We start from the raw sequence: 13,885 nt of genomic DNA, 5'->3' as shown, positions 1-13,885 counted from the left end.
TTTTTTTGGCAAGGCAACCCTTGGTTGACCTCACAGATTGCAAGGACCTTGTCAGGTTACAATCCCTTATTTTTTTATTTTTTATGCCTATTGTACCTGGTCTTCCTAGGTAGTCTTCCATCCAAGTACTAACCAGGCCAAACCCTGCTTAGCTTCCAAGATCAGAGGGGATCAGGCTTGTTCAGGGTAGCGTGGCTGTAGACTTCCTATGCATTTTAAGCGCATTTTGTAACATTAAAATTTTATTAGCTCAGATGGTGATAAGCTCTGACTTATAACCTATTAAACTATAAGCTGTTGTAAATTAGATACCATATCTTTTTCTTTAGCAATATGTAGTACTTAGGATAGTGATCTGTCTGGGTCAGCTGCTGTTGACACCATACTTTCTTTCTCTATAGTCTAGCAATCTCAGCTATTGTAAATTACATCTGTGTTGTAACGTTTTTGTTATGTCTAGCTATTGCACTGGATATCTGTAATGGAAAGGTAAGTACTTTTCAAAAATATGCACTAAACATATTTTGGAACTGAGTTTGTGGGTCCCCCTCTTTTCCAACAAAGCAACCTACTTAATGTATAGGATTATTAGAGCTGTTTGTTACTGAAATGTTTGTCTTAATTAGTTAGCCCTGATATGCTGCTGCTGTTTCTTTTGTTTTAAGCTTAAATGGAAACCACCCTTGCGAGCTGGATGCCTGTGTAGCCGTTCTATCATATCAGTGAATTGCAATGAGTGGAGGAGGAGAGCAGCCGGATATCCTCAGTGTTGGAATCCTGGTCAAAGAAAGATGGAAAGTGGTGAGTATACATCTTAGAGAGAGAGAGAACACATTTAGGAGGACGATTTTTGGTATCTTGATAAAAATAGCATTTCATCAGGAAATAATACATATATTGCTTTCTAAAGCAGCTATTTTCAGTTTTTTCCTTAATATGATTGTTTGGTTTATACCTAATTCTTTTTCTTGCTTCATGTAGTAGTAAATTTTCTTAACCTCTGATAGCTAGTAAGGTAAATAAAAGTGTACTTAGGAAAAGAACAAATAAAAAAGTATAGTACAATGAACTGCTCTTTTTTATTTTTTAATTTTTTATTAAGGAAAATTGTAAGTGTAAATAAAGATAACGATACTGATATAATGAATCTTGATGTACTCGTGCCCCATCTTAAACATTTCTCAAGTTATGATCGATCTTGTTTTATCTCTTTAACTTCTCTCCCAAAATATTTTTAAGCAAATCTTTTCCCTTAGCATTTTTTTCTGTATGTACTTCAGTATCTCTAAAAGATAAAGACTTCATTTAAAAATATAATCATAATGTCATTATCACACTTAAAAAAGTAATTATTTCTTAATATCATTAAGTATGCTTCTAGCTTTCACATTTCCTTGATTGTTTTGTAAATTATTTTTAATAGTTTGAATCAAATCCATATCAAGTCTGTATATTGTAATTGGTTGACATAACTTAAGTTCCTTTCTTAATTTCTAGGTACTTTTTAATCTATCTCTTTTTTCCTTACAATTTATTTGTTGGGGACACTAGGTCATTTGCATGTAGAATTTCCCATGGTTTGGATTTTTCTGATTGCTTCCATGTGGTGTTAACATGTTTCTCTGTCATTGTTAAATTGTTATATATTTGTGCGTGTATATATATATATATATATATATATAGAGAGAGAGAGAGAGAGAGAGAGAGAGAGAGAGAGAGAGAGAGAGTCAGTCTTGATTACATCTGAGTTCAGCTCTAATCTGAGGTGGAGGCACCTTTTTTCTAAAGGGTATTGTGAACTTTCAGTTGGAGGCACATAATGTCTTATTGCCCATCATTTTTGTGGTGTTGTACTATGGATCATCATTGTTTAGGTCTATTAATTCATTAGGGATTGCAGATTGCTGATGTTCTAGCATTCTTTCATTTATTAGTTGAAGTACATCTGTAAAGAAAACTTTCTCATCATCAACTATTAGATTACCCCGAGATGTAATTTGATTAATACTCGATTCTTTTTCTTAATTTACCAGTTTTCAAAATAATAATTTCTTCCCTAGCATTGTCCAAAAGTGACCAGTGAGATTTAAAAAATATATAATTAAGAATTCATGGATTTAAACACACTCTCTTATACTACTTATCCTTATTGATGCTCAAATTGTCTCATTTAACTAAGGTGACACCCTTCAAGTTGCCTGCTGACTTCTTTTAACAGATCCTAATAGTCCTTTGATGGCTTCCTTTCCCTAGACTTGGAATTGGCCATCTCTCCTCCTCTTAAAGTAGCTATTTTCTTTTTGGATATATTTAAATATATTTTATTGCTACCTAGTCTTTTGTTATCCAAAGTTTTTTTCCATTTAACAGGTTTAGCAAAGGTATTTTATGGTTTCCTTAATTTATCAGAATATTGTAAAAAGAAAATTATTTATTTAGAAATAAAAGTTTTGTTTCTGTGGTACAGTATTTTACTGATTAGGCAAATCAATAGACTTTGAAATTTTACTTGAGTAAATATAAGGAAAGGACCATGCCATTATCATGGACTGGTGTGGGGAGATTCCAACAATTGATAATCTTTTAGGTAAGTCAGGAATGGGTGTTGCTTTGGTGAGAGCTTTGTATTAAGTGCTGCGATAAAGGTTGGCTGTTCTCCAGTACACATCAGGAAGTGGCAAATGAAGCTATGTCTGTCTTAGTTGCTCTGTCCTGATAATTAGAGCTAATTTATATGTGGAACATGTTCCCCAAATTTGGAAGGCATGGTGACATTTTTAGTGAGAAATCACTAGCTCATTGTTAAGAATGGTTATCTACTGTTATGTAATAAACTACATCAAAACTTAGAGGCTTAAAACACTCATTTATTTTGCTCACAATTTTGTGAATTAGGAATTCGGAAAGAGTTTGCCTGGGTGGTTTGTCTCTTAGCCATATGGCACTAGCAGGCTTGGTTGGGTTGGAAGATTCATTTCCACATGGCTTGTTGGTGCCTTGGAGATACTTAATTCCCTCACTCTCCAACTTAGTGGTTCATTTTCTAGGACCTCATCAAGGATTTTGGTTTCTCAGGATGCCATGGTGGCTGGCTGTTGAGAGACAGGACACAGAAGCTACAAGGCTGGTTAAGGGCTATTATCTCAACTCGTACAATGTTACTTTGGCATATTCTGTTGGTTAAAGCAGTCACAAGATCCACACAGATTTAAGGGGGTGGGGAAATGAACTCTACCTCTTGATGGGGAGTGGCAAAGTCACACTGAAGAGGAGCAAAAAGGGTGAGTGGTATTGTTAGGGCCATCTTTAGAAAACACAGCTACCACAGACCTTTCCTTGATTCTTTCCCTAATCATCACACCCCCATTACACTAAACTGCCTCTGTCTCTTTACCTCATAAGCATTGATGTCTTAGGGCTTTGTCAATCTCAATAAAAAATTAATGCTCTACTGTTGTTCAAATGACATTATAGGAATAGACCAAGGAACAAAATCACTTACTTCAGCCTGGACATCATTTAGTAAGGTCTTTTGTGAGGTAAAGCATGAAGCCACCTCTTATCACAGTCCACAATTAGAAAGATGTCCTTATGGTACCAGTTATGAGTTTTTTAAGTTACACTAGGCTTTGTTTAATGAACAAAATATAAAGAATTGTAAGTACCAATCAGGGCTCAACAAAGAGTAATTTATTTAACTGAAATTAAGTTCTGGAACTTTTTTTTAATCCCAAGATCATACAGGAGTTCCTCATGGTATTTCTTCTCATCACCAAACTAGAATGAGGAAGGATTATGGCTTGTATATACAAAGCAATGAATAGTTGCTTAGTAGTAGTTATATAGTTAACACTTTGCCAAATGTTATGGAGGAAACAAAAAATAGATGGAGTGTGCCTATCTTTGAAGAAGCTTAGTTTTACCGAAGGGGGCTAGGACATTGACAATTGAAAGTTAAACAACATAAGAGTTAAAAAGCAGGATGTTGTATTTACTCAAGGGCTATCTGAGGTATTTAGCCTAGTAAAATGATTAATTAAATGATGAAGCAAATAATTCCCATAGAAATTCAGAAGATAAAGAAATCATCCTATGGTAATCTGTATTGACCCAGTGGAAAAAGAAGTAGGACTTGAGGTAAGGCCTCTGGGGTGGTTAGGATTTAGGACTCTGTACAATGATGACTACCTACATTATATCACATCCTAGATGTTTGATAATGTGGTAAGGTGAAGACCTAGTTTCAAGAAATAGAAGAAAGCTAATTGCATGTTGTATCTGGCTTGAAGTATATTATCCATCCTCCTCCTACTCCAGTTTCTCACAGTTCTACAGGTTCAGTTGTCACTAGCTTTTCAGAACTTGTTTATAATACTGAGACAGAGATCCTGATATTTTCCCAGTTAACAACATTTTATCAGAAAGAATGTTAAGTGTTTGATCAAAGTGTTTAATTTGATTAGAGTTCACTCTTATTTGAGCATATTGATATGTGATGAACTCTGGGATAGAACAGGAGAGCTATCCACCTTTAGAACAGGAGAGCTATCCACCTGCTTTTTGGAGCTTGGTTGGTGCCTCTAAGAGGAGAGTAAATGGTGCAGGGAGGGCTGGGCTCTGGCTGCCCTACTCCCATCTCCAATCTCCCCACATACACATCTCAACCAGTTTCCAGATAAGATTTCATGGCAAAAAGATTTCATGGTTTAAAAAGTCTTCAAATGATCGCCTTAGAATTAAAACAGTAAATCTGGTTGTTAAGGGGTGTTTGTGAGAAGTGAAGCTTTCAGATACTGTGTTTTTTGTGACAGTTCTGAAACTGACTATAGACCACATTTTAAAATCATTCGCGGCTGAAAAAACTTTATTACTTTTTGTGGACAAACCTGTTGGGAAAGGTTCTGATGTTACTTCTAGCCATTTGTTTTCTTCTTGGCATGTTCATGGTTAATGTAATAATATTGAGCTCTTTTATCATAAAATAACAATAGTAAAATTATATATTATATATTAAATATCAGAGATTAATTGGTTTTCAGTTAGAAACTTCTAGTAATTTTGTGTGTGTATGTTCTTATTTCCTATGCAGTTGAGGAAGATTGGGGGTGGGGGCTTTGGAGAAATTTACGATGCCTTGGACATGCTTACCAGGGAAAATGTTGCCCTGAAGGTGGAATCAGCTCAACAACCAAAGCAAGTTCTCAAAATGGAGGTTGCTGTATTGAAAAAACTACAAGGTAAGCTGCTTTGTATGATATACCAAACAATTTATAATTTATTGTCATCTTTCTGAACCTCAATTACATTCTCTATTAATTGAATATTTTGGTGTCAGATTGGTATTAATATGCTGAGCATTTTTCTCTTGGAAATTTTCTCATTAGCTATTAGTAGTAGAAATATTGATTGCTTAGAATAATTGGACTTGAGAATTCCCTTTCATGGCGAATAAGGATGAGAGAGAGTGAATTATCTAAAAATTTTTTTTTTTTTTTTAAATAACCAAACATAAATTCCTCTGAGTTGTTTCTACTCACGACTTTGGATGTTAAACATGCTTTAATCACATGAAGGAAGCTGCCTTCAAATCACACTTCAGGTGGAATAAAAATAATAGTTTGTTATGTGTTGATTTCATTAACTTCAGTTTCATAGAACTCTTTCTGGCGCTGTCCTTATTTTTGAGGTCCTTTTTACTACTTGGGTTCTTATTTTTACTATAAGGATAAATAATTTTTTTTCTGGCACTGATTCAGTGATGTAAAACCCTGAATACATTGCTAGCTGGTATTCATTCATCTTTGCATTTTCAGTTTAATGACATAGTATATTACCGATACTTAAATGTTTTGTCTGAATCAAAATTAAATAGGGGTGATTAGCACATTAAGTCATCTTATTAAGCTCTAGAAGGTTAGATATTGTTATGGAACATTAATGAGTATCTAAAGGAATTTAGTACCAACATAGAGCAAAGAAAGTTGCTATAATTGGTGAAAATAACTATAGTTGATAGAAATAGCAAGGACAAAATACTGTGTAGCCTCAAATTCATGGCTGAATAGTCTCTAGAGTGAATGTGTTCTCTTTTTCAATGCTTGATGTTTCAGATTCTAGTAAATTGTTTATTAAGTTAATGAAATGTTTATTATGTATTCCTGCAATGTCTGTTCTTTTAATTTTGCCCTTTGCCTTAAGCTTGTCTACCAGTTGGCTCATTTGAGTAGAGGATGATGCTAAAACAATTATAACTCTGTTTAATAGTTTTCTTTTTAGCCCAAACCAAGCTCTCCTGAAACCTAGGAAATCACGAAGATAGTGGATATGTACCCATTGTCACTACTAGAAAAAAATGGATAATTGGAGAAAGAAGAATAGGGGAAAAGATGGCACTCTCTTTTTCTCACCTTTTCTCCTTTCTCCTTATTTCTTTTGAGCTGTTCTCAGCTCAGTGACATAGAGACCAAACAGGTGCAGCTGGAGCTACCTCTTTCTGAGGTCACAGATCCCAGGAGATCTGTTTTACTCTCAGCCAAACCCATGAAGGGTATGTAAGCAACAACTTGGCCTGGACAGCTTCACCCGTCTTTCTCATACTTGGCCCTGAGGAGATGTTTCCAGGTGAGGGCAGGATACAGCTCTGTCGCCCTTTTAGTAGGTTCTCTTGCCTATTTTAACCAGGGTTTACCCAGGAATCTGTGTGATAAAGCTTGAAGATCAGTTTAGTACTTTTTAATGGGTGAATTGGAGACCCTTGGATGCTAGGTCTCTTCTTTCTTTCTGTTTTACCTTTCATACAATTACCTAAAATGTTTTTCCTATTTGCTTATAGCCACATGACATTCTGTTTCTCAGACCTTCACTTTCCAAAAATTAATAGGTTTTTATCTTCTGGTTTGTAATTCAGTTAGGCAGCCCTTGACTTTCTTTTCTTGGCTTCCTAACTAGCTTGTGCTTTCTGTATACTTATGCCTCACAACTTCATTTTGTTGAAGGTGCTTTGGAATCTAGACTCTTTTGAGAACATTTTTTGGGGCTGAACTGCTTTTGTCTTCCTGTTGGCATAATGACTTCTTACTTCTCAATTTTCTCTTAGTTTTTCCTGTATTTAACAACTCTAGATTTCCTTAGCTCATACATAACACTCATTACCAGTGTGTTCCTTTCTTATTGGTCTTAAAGTATGAAGGCCTTAACACTTTACCCCATCTTTTCTTCTGACTTACCTTCCCGAGGTTATTACATCAGAATACTATTTTTTCAAAGCTCTCTGAACTATTCTAAATGTATCCTACAATTTGCTGTTGAATCAAGCTAGACCCCTAGGTTGTACTTGGTTTATACAAATGTGTTTGAATATTTTAATCACTTGTAAAACTAAACTGTATAGGCCTATTAGATAGTACTTCTACACTGAGTTATTATTCTCTAAAGTATTCCTAGTAAAGAGAACCATAAAACTTATTAAGCTTTAACTTTTATTAATATCATTTTTCAGAGCTACATCTCTATATAACCATTTATTTGTGTTTCTTCCTTTTCTCCATTTGCGACTATACTATCTTCAAACCTTTGTTTTTTATTTGCTTTGAAACTTTGTGCAAAGGGAATAATTGCCTTCCTAGTCTGTTAGATTAGTTATTCTCTCTTCTCTCCCATCTTAAATAAATATTTTATGATTTCCTCACTTCTCCATTTTTATTTCTTGAGCTGTATCTTACCATACCACTTTAAAAAATAAATAAATACAGTTTTATGTGCAGTGCTGTGACAAGAAGGAAGAACCTCTGTCCTGTGATTTCAAATTGTTCACTAGTAATTCTGCAATATCTCAGGAACCTACCATCAATATATTTTTTTAAAAGTTAGATTTCCATTCCAATCTTAAAATTTGCTATGTATCTAGAATCCGGCAAATTTTAAATTTGCTTTTTCCCCTAATTTTTTGTTATGAAAGATTTCAGATATACAAAAAATGGAGCATTATATAATGAACATTCATGTATTCAATATTTAGTTTCAGTAACTAGCAGCATTGGTCCAATCTTCTTGCATCTGCATCCTACTCCTTTAACACTTTTCCCCACCTTGCTGGAGTATGTGAAAAGAAATTTTAGACATCATTTTGTCTTCAGTATTTATGTAATAGATGAGGGATTTTTTTTTTTAAATGAAAATATTTTTTATTTTATAGAGTGATGAATTACCAGACAATCAGGGCATGTATGGGGTTGAAGTGTATGTGGTGGGTGGGAGGTTTGGAGATATGTTAAAATTTGACAGACATTACTTTGCCTATGAGAACTTTGTTGATGATTGATGATTTTGTGAATCCATTAAATTGTATCTGTTGGAACATAGAAAGTCTTAGCCTCTTGTCCTCACACACAGGAAAAAAAAAAAGAATGGTATGAGAACATATTAGAAGTAGTTTTTATTAAACTTTAGGAAAATTTAGGGGGTCTGTATTATTGAAAAGGTGAAGAAATAATGAATTGTGGAAACTCCTCAGCTGACCAGTTTTAAGAATGGATTAAAGAACCTCATTGGAGAGAAAGCCCATGTTCCAGTTTTTATTCAGCTTTACTTTTTAGAACTGTTTAAGGTTTACAGAAAAATTGAGCGGAAAATAGATTTTTCATATTCCTTTCACCTCAGTCTTCCCTATCATTAATGTCTTGTATTAATGTGGTACATTTGTTACAATTGGTGAACCAATATTAATACATTGTTACTAACTAAAGTTCATAATTTACATTAAGGGACTTTTTTTTTTTTTAAGTAACATAAACACAACAGTCTTAAACACCTGACAAAATTATTTCTGAATACAATCTAAAATCTAGCAGTGTTTAATTTTTCTCAATGTCTCAAAAATATCCTTTTACAGTTGGCTTGTTCTAATCAAGATACACAGCAGGCACATTACGTTTGGTTGACATATCTCTTGTCTCTCTTAACCTGTAAGAGTTCTCCCACCCTTTTTTTTTTCTTTTTTGGAGATGTAGGGTGCCATTTAGTTAAAGAAACTGTTGAAGTTCTTAGTGTGATAGACTAGTCCAAATTTTGGATTTGGCTGATCATATCCTCGTGGTGTCTTTTAACATGTTTTTCTGTTCTCCATGTTTCCTGTGAAATGGTAGTTAGATCTAGAGACTTGATGAGATTCATGTTGTTTGTTGGCAAGAGTACATTGACCACATCCATTGTTTCCATAGGGATTACAAAATGGTGATTTTTCAGATTTTTTTTCCTTCTTTCCAAATTTCTGAACTGAAATTATTCTACAAAATAGAACTTTATTTACAGCTGTCTGTTCTTCCTGAAATATATGTTACTGTGGGAAGGACGGGATAAAGACTTGATTTTTCTTCCCTTTTATTAACCATATTTTAGAGTAATAAGTTGTACCCTTATGTGACCAGTGAGTTGTTTTTTTGTTTAGAGTATCACCATGAGCTCATGGATTTTTATATATGTAATATCAACCCATTGCAGTCATTCTTTTGATGCTCAAATTTTCACATCTTTGATTATTGGAAGCCCCTTCAAGTTGGCTGCTTTGTCCTTCTGAAATACGACCTACGTGTTCTTTGTTGTTATTCTTGCTTTCTGGCATAGCATGTTTCAAGCTTTCCTTGAACTTTCCCTGCACTGTTGTTGGAATCAGGAACCTATTCCTCCATGAAGTCCTGTTTCCTTGTATTGAAAAACAATTGGGACCACATACGGGCACTACTAGGGTTGTTATTGGGCCAACACATTTTTCTCAATAGGTTTTAGTAAGTTCTAGATTTTGCCTGGTTTATTCTTCTATGGACTTTCCAATTTGCATTTTGTTTATTTTACTTTAAAAATATATTTGTGTTCTCTTTTAAATCGTAAGCTTCTTAAAGGGCAGGAATTACATATAATTTAATTTAACATATGCTCAGTGGCAAAATGATAAAGTATATTTTTATTTGGTGATAGCATGTATTTGTAAGTGGAAATGTGGGAGAATAAGATAACATAACTTCTATTTCTGACTGTTATATTTTTCATAAAGTTCATTGTTGTTTTAGTTTTTTGATAAGAAAAAGACATATCGAGGTTCTGGAATAATTTGTTAAAGAGTACCATAAATACTAGTTGATAAAGTCATCTTTGTATGACTAGGGCTTAGATTCTCAAAACTATATTATGTAGAGATTCAGTTCTTTACCGTTATAAAAGACAGTCATTCGGATCTTCCAGAAAATGATTTCTATATGGTTTTAGAAGCCTTTTAGCTTCTTTGCGTATAGGTGAGTCTAATGTTTTGGGAATTCAGAATATTGTAAAATTAATATAATTTATACTTAGTGTACCTTTTCATTAAAGGAAATCTCAGGATCTTTATAGTTTATATTTTTACTTGCTTCCAATTGGTTTATAAGCATATACCAAAGCATAAAAATAGGTTTTCTTTAAAAATATTCTGTAGATTGGATTTCTCACTAATTCTTATGTGTGTTCCTTCTATAATGTGTTCAATCTAATGAAACTTGCGGTGTTTAAAAATCACTACCTAAATCATTGAGTGACTAGAAGGTTGTCCTGTTTTTCTGTCCCATTTTAACGCTTCACTTCATTATGGGCTTTAAAAATTTTTTTTTAACCTTTAAATATTGGTCCTAGATTTCATTTTTGCCTTGGAGACTACAGAGCACAAGCTCTGAGAGTTGGGAAGAAGGGCTACTATTACAGTAGAGCAACTATACCTTCTGCCTTCTTCTCTTGAAGTCTCCAGCTACTTCTGCAAAGTATGACTACTCCCTTTCCCCAGTCATAATAATGTAAGAAATATGTAATTTCTTTCCCATATAGAAGACTTTATGAAAGTTACTTCAGAGTTACTTGCCCTCGTTAAGGTTCATATGTTTCATCAAAGGGTGTTATAAGATCTCTGATAACTCCTTTTATGGGAGAGCATAAACTCCGGGACATAAAAAGTTAGGGATAAACTCTTACCCGTCGTCATATCCTTTAACTTATCACTTGCCCTTTTGTTTCAACCTATGCATTCTTTCCCCCTACATAATTTTACTTGCCCTGGTTAAGGTTCATCTCTTTCATTAAAGGGTATTAGGAGATCTCTGAGAACTTTATCTGTTCAAATATGTTCATTTTAACATTTACCTGCTTGGAAGATTTAATATCTGCTAGCTTGGGGATTTGTTTATTCATTACCCTGTTTGGGTTTAGAAAATGACACATAGGAAATAGAATAGGTCTAGATTATTATAAAAGGAGCAGAGATCCATTTCTTTGAAATAGAATATAATGTGTATGTGTATGTCTTTGTATATACATACATACTTATATTTATATGTGCTTTATATGTACAAGTCTGGGAATTGGGAATGATTATGTTTGGGTATTGGAATTAGAGAAATCAGGATAGGAGAGGATCTTTTACTTTTTCCCTTTATACCCGTCAGTGCTTAAGAAATTGAAAAGAATAATGCAAAAATATCTTTTATGGTAAAAATGTAAAGTAATCATCATAACTCAAAATTCATTCTTATTGTCTCTTTAAATTTCTGAATGCTTGAAAATACATGGTAAATTAGTGCAATGTAGTGTGGTATAATTTAATTAAAAAGTTGTTTTGAGTTGTGAACTTACTTTATAAATGCTTGGTAATATCTTATTTGTGGGGAGATTTTAAGCAGTGTTTAAGTGCTTACTATATACTAGAAACAGTGCTACTTAAATGCTGAGTTTGTCTTGTTTTAATATCTTATATCTACCTTTTATCTAACTTATGCAGAAGACTTCCCTCCATTTTGTTTACAACCTTTTTTTAAGAGTGTAAATATTCACAGCAAAAAATTTAAAAATCAAACAAGAATAAAGTAAAAAATAAAAGTTTTCTTTCTTTTAGCCCTTCACTTTCTTTCTCCAAAGTTAATCACCATTAACTGGTTTCTTGTGTTTTTTTCCCCTAGAAACATTTGTACATATTATAATCTATCTACACATATATGTGTATATATCATATACATAATCACATATAAAATCATATGATTATATATATGGGTATATAATCATATCATTATATACAACATTTATAATGATATGATTGTGTGTGTGTGTGTGTGTGTGTGTGTGTGTAAAATCTCCCTCCCTCCCTTACCCACATCCCCAACAACGTGTGGAATCATACTGTATATATACTGTTCTACAACTTCTTATAACCCCATAGATTCAGATAGTAAGACTCATCTTCTGTGTACCATTATGTTCTGTAGCCGGAGTGTTCCTTCAAATATATCCATTGGATCATGTCACTCCTCCACTTTTGCTAAAACACTTCAGGGCCTTTCTTTTCTCAGGTAAAGTCCTTGCATATTAACATTGCATACAAGACCTTGGATTGACTCCTTTCTGCTTTTCTAGCCTCTTTTCTTGAAATTGTTGGGCTTACACTGGAATATTGGTCATCCTGAGCTTTTTCAGTTTCTTAAACAGTTTATGGCCTTATCTGCAGTTTGCTTCCTCTGTCTCATACTCTGGATAACTCCTATTTTTATTTTCTTTTTAAAAAAATTTATAACAGCCCTCATATTTATAAAAATCCATGGATAAAATAATATTTAAATAAATAGGGCAAGTACAATTAAGAACTTCCCTTTTTTCCTAAGCATGTAATATCCAAAAGTATATATGCTTAAAAAAATGTGATCCTATTAACTTGCCTCTTCCCTTTTCCTCAGTAAGGTTATTACAGGATTTATTTGTTTTCAATTTTTAATTTAGCATCAAAGTTATACAAATAGTTTAAATAATCAGTTCTACAAAGTTCGTTATGAAAAACAGTAGTCCAGGTTCTGGTTCCAGATAAGATGGAGTAAGCACACTTCACCCTGTCTCTCCCACTGAATACAGCTGTAAAACCTGGACAGAATGCTTGGAGTGGCTATTTGAGGACTCTGAAAAATAAATAGTAGGAGGCACATTGGGGAAGAAGACCAGAATTCAAAGTACCACCAAACCGGCGGTGAGTTTACCATTTTTTTCTTCCAGTACGCCCCAGCCTGAACCTAATGTATCCTGAAACTTGGAAGTGCGCATTATTAACGCGGACAGAAAAAGCACCAGGAGAAGTCCTCTAGTTCTAACTCAAGGAGTGGGAAAGGGGTCTTGTAATGCTCAGACAAAATGTGGCAATCCTACATCCTTTCTTTTTTCTTCTTTTTTTCCTTTTCTTCATTCTCTTGCACCCCAGGCCTCAAGCAGTGCTTAGCAGTGGCTGCCGTGGCCTCAATGGGGGTAGGCAGGAACCTGAATCTCATGGGGAGGGAAACTTTCCTCTCAAATTGGAGGAGCTATGGTCTCAAGAGTGTGGAGAAAATCCCATTTCTTTTCTTCTCCTTCTGCTCTTCTGTTGCTTGACTTTGACTTCTGGCACAGCCTTGGGAAGTACACAGCAAAATGGGGTTAATGAAGCCTCAGCTTTCTCCTGGAAGGCTGGTGAAGGGGAGTCCCAGGGAACCAGAAGATTTCAGGAGAATGAGGATCTTGGGAAACTGACCACTTAAAGTTGCTTAAAGATTGCTGAGCTGACTTCTAAGCTGGGTACACATGAGCTTATTCTAAACAGCATATATAAATGTTGAGGACTGAATTGTGGTATAGATCACCAAACTGGACACTACGTGGGACAATTGTAAAGCATATAACTGAATTGAAATTGGAAACACAACCCACAGAAGACAGGTCAGAACTTGAAGTGCAAACCCACCTGAGTCAATTACTGGCTAAAACAAAAACACCAACATTCTCAGTGGGACTTAAATAAAACCCATAGTCTCATAACAATATTCAAAAAGTCCAGAATACAATCTAGAATTACTTTGCT

The 13,885-nt window shown here is 34.3% G+C and overlaps 1 protein-coding gene and 1 pseudogene across 3 annotated transcripts in view; one reads left to right on the top strand and one right to left on the bottom strand.

Moving 5' to 3' along the window:
* Nucleotides 1-13,885, top strand: part of TTBK2 (tau tubulin kinase 2) — a 117,752-nt gene that overhangs the window by 26,367 nt on the left and 77,500 nt on the right. For 2 of the 3 annotated variants that reach the window (XM_023527798.1, XM_011354980.2), the window contains exons 2-3: nt 666-801; nt 5,090-5,237. In XM_023527798.1, coding sequence (XP_023383566.1) covers nt 733-801; nt 5,090-5,237 — 217 coding nt within the window. In that variant the 5' untranslated portion in view covers nt 666-732. Of the gene's footprint in view, nt 1-665; nt 802-5,089; nt 5,238-12,912; nt 13,025-13,885 lie in introns of those variants that run through there. The other variant, XM_011354981.2, reaches the window with a different exon arrangement.
* Nucleotides 85-203, bottom strand: LOC111736401 (annotated as a pseudogene).

Source organism: Pteropus vampyrus, unplaced genomic scaffold (assembly GCF_000151845.1).
Source record: "Pteropus vampyrus isolate Shadow unplaced genomic scaffold, Pvam_2.0 Scaffold19, whole genome shotgun sequence".
Lineage (NCBI taxonomy): Eukaryota > Metazoa > Chordata > Mammalia > Chiroptera > Pteropodidae > Pteropus > Pteropus vampyrus.
Note: the sequence above shows the minus strand (reverse complement) of the source record. Positions and strands in the feature narration are given on the sequence as shown.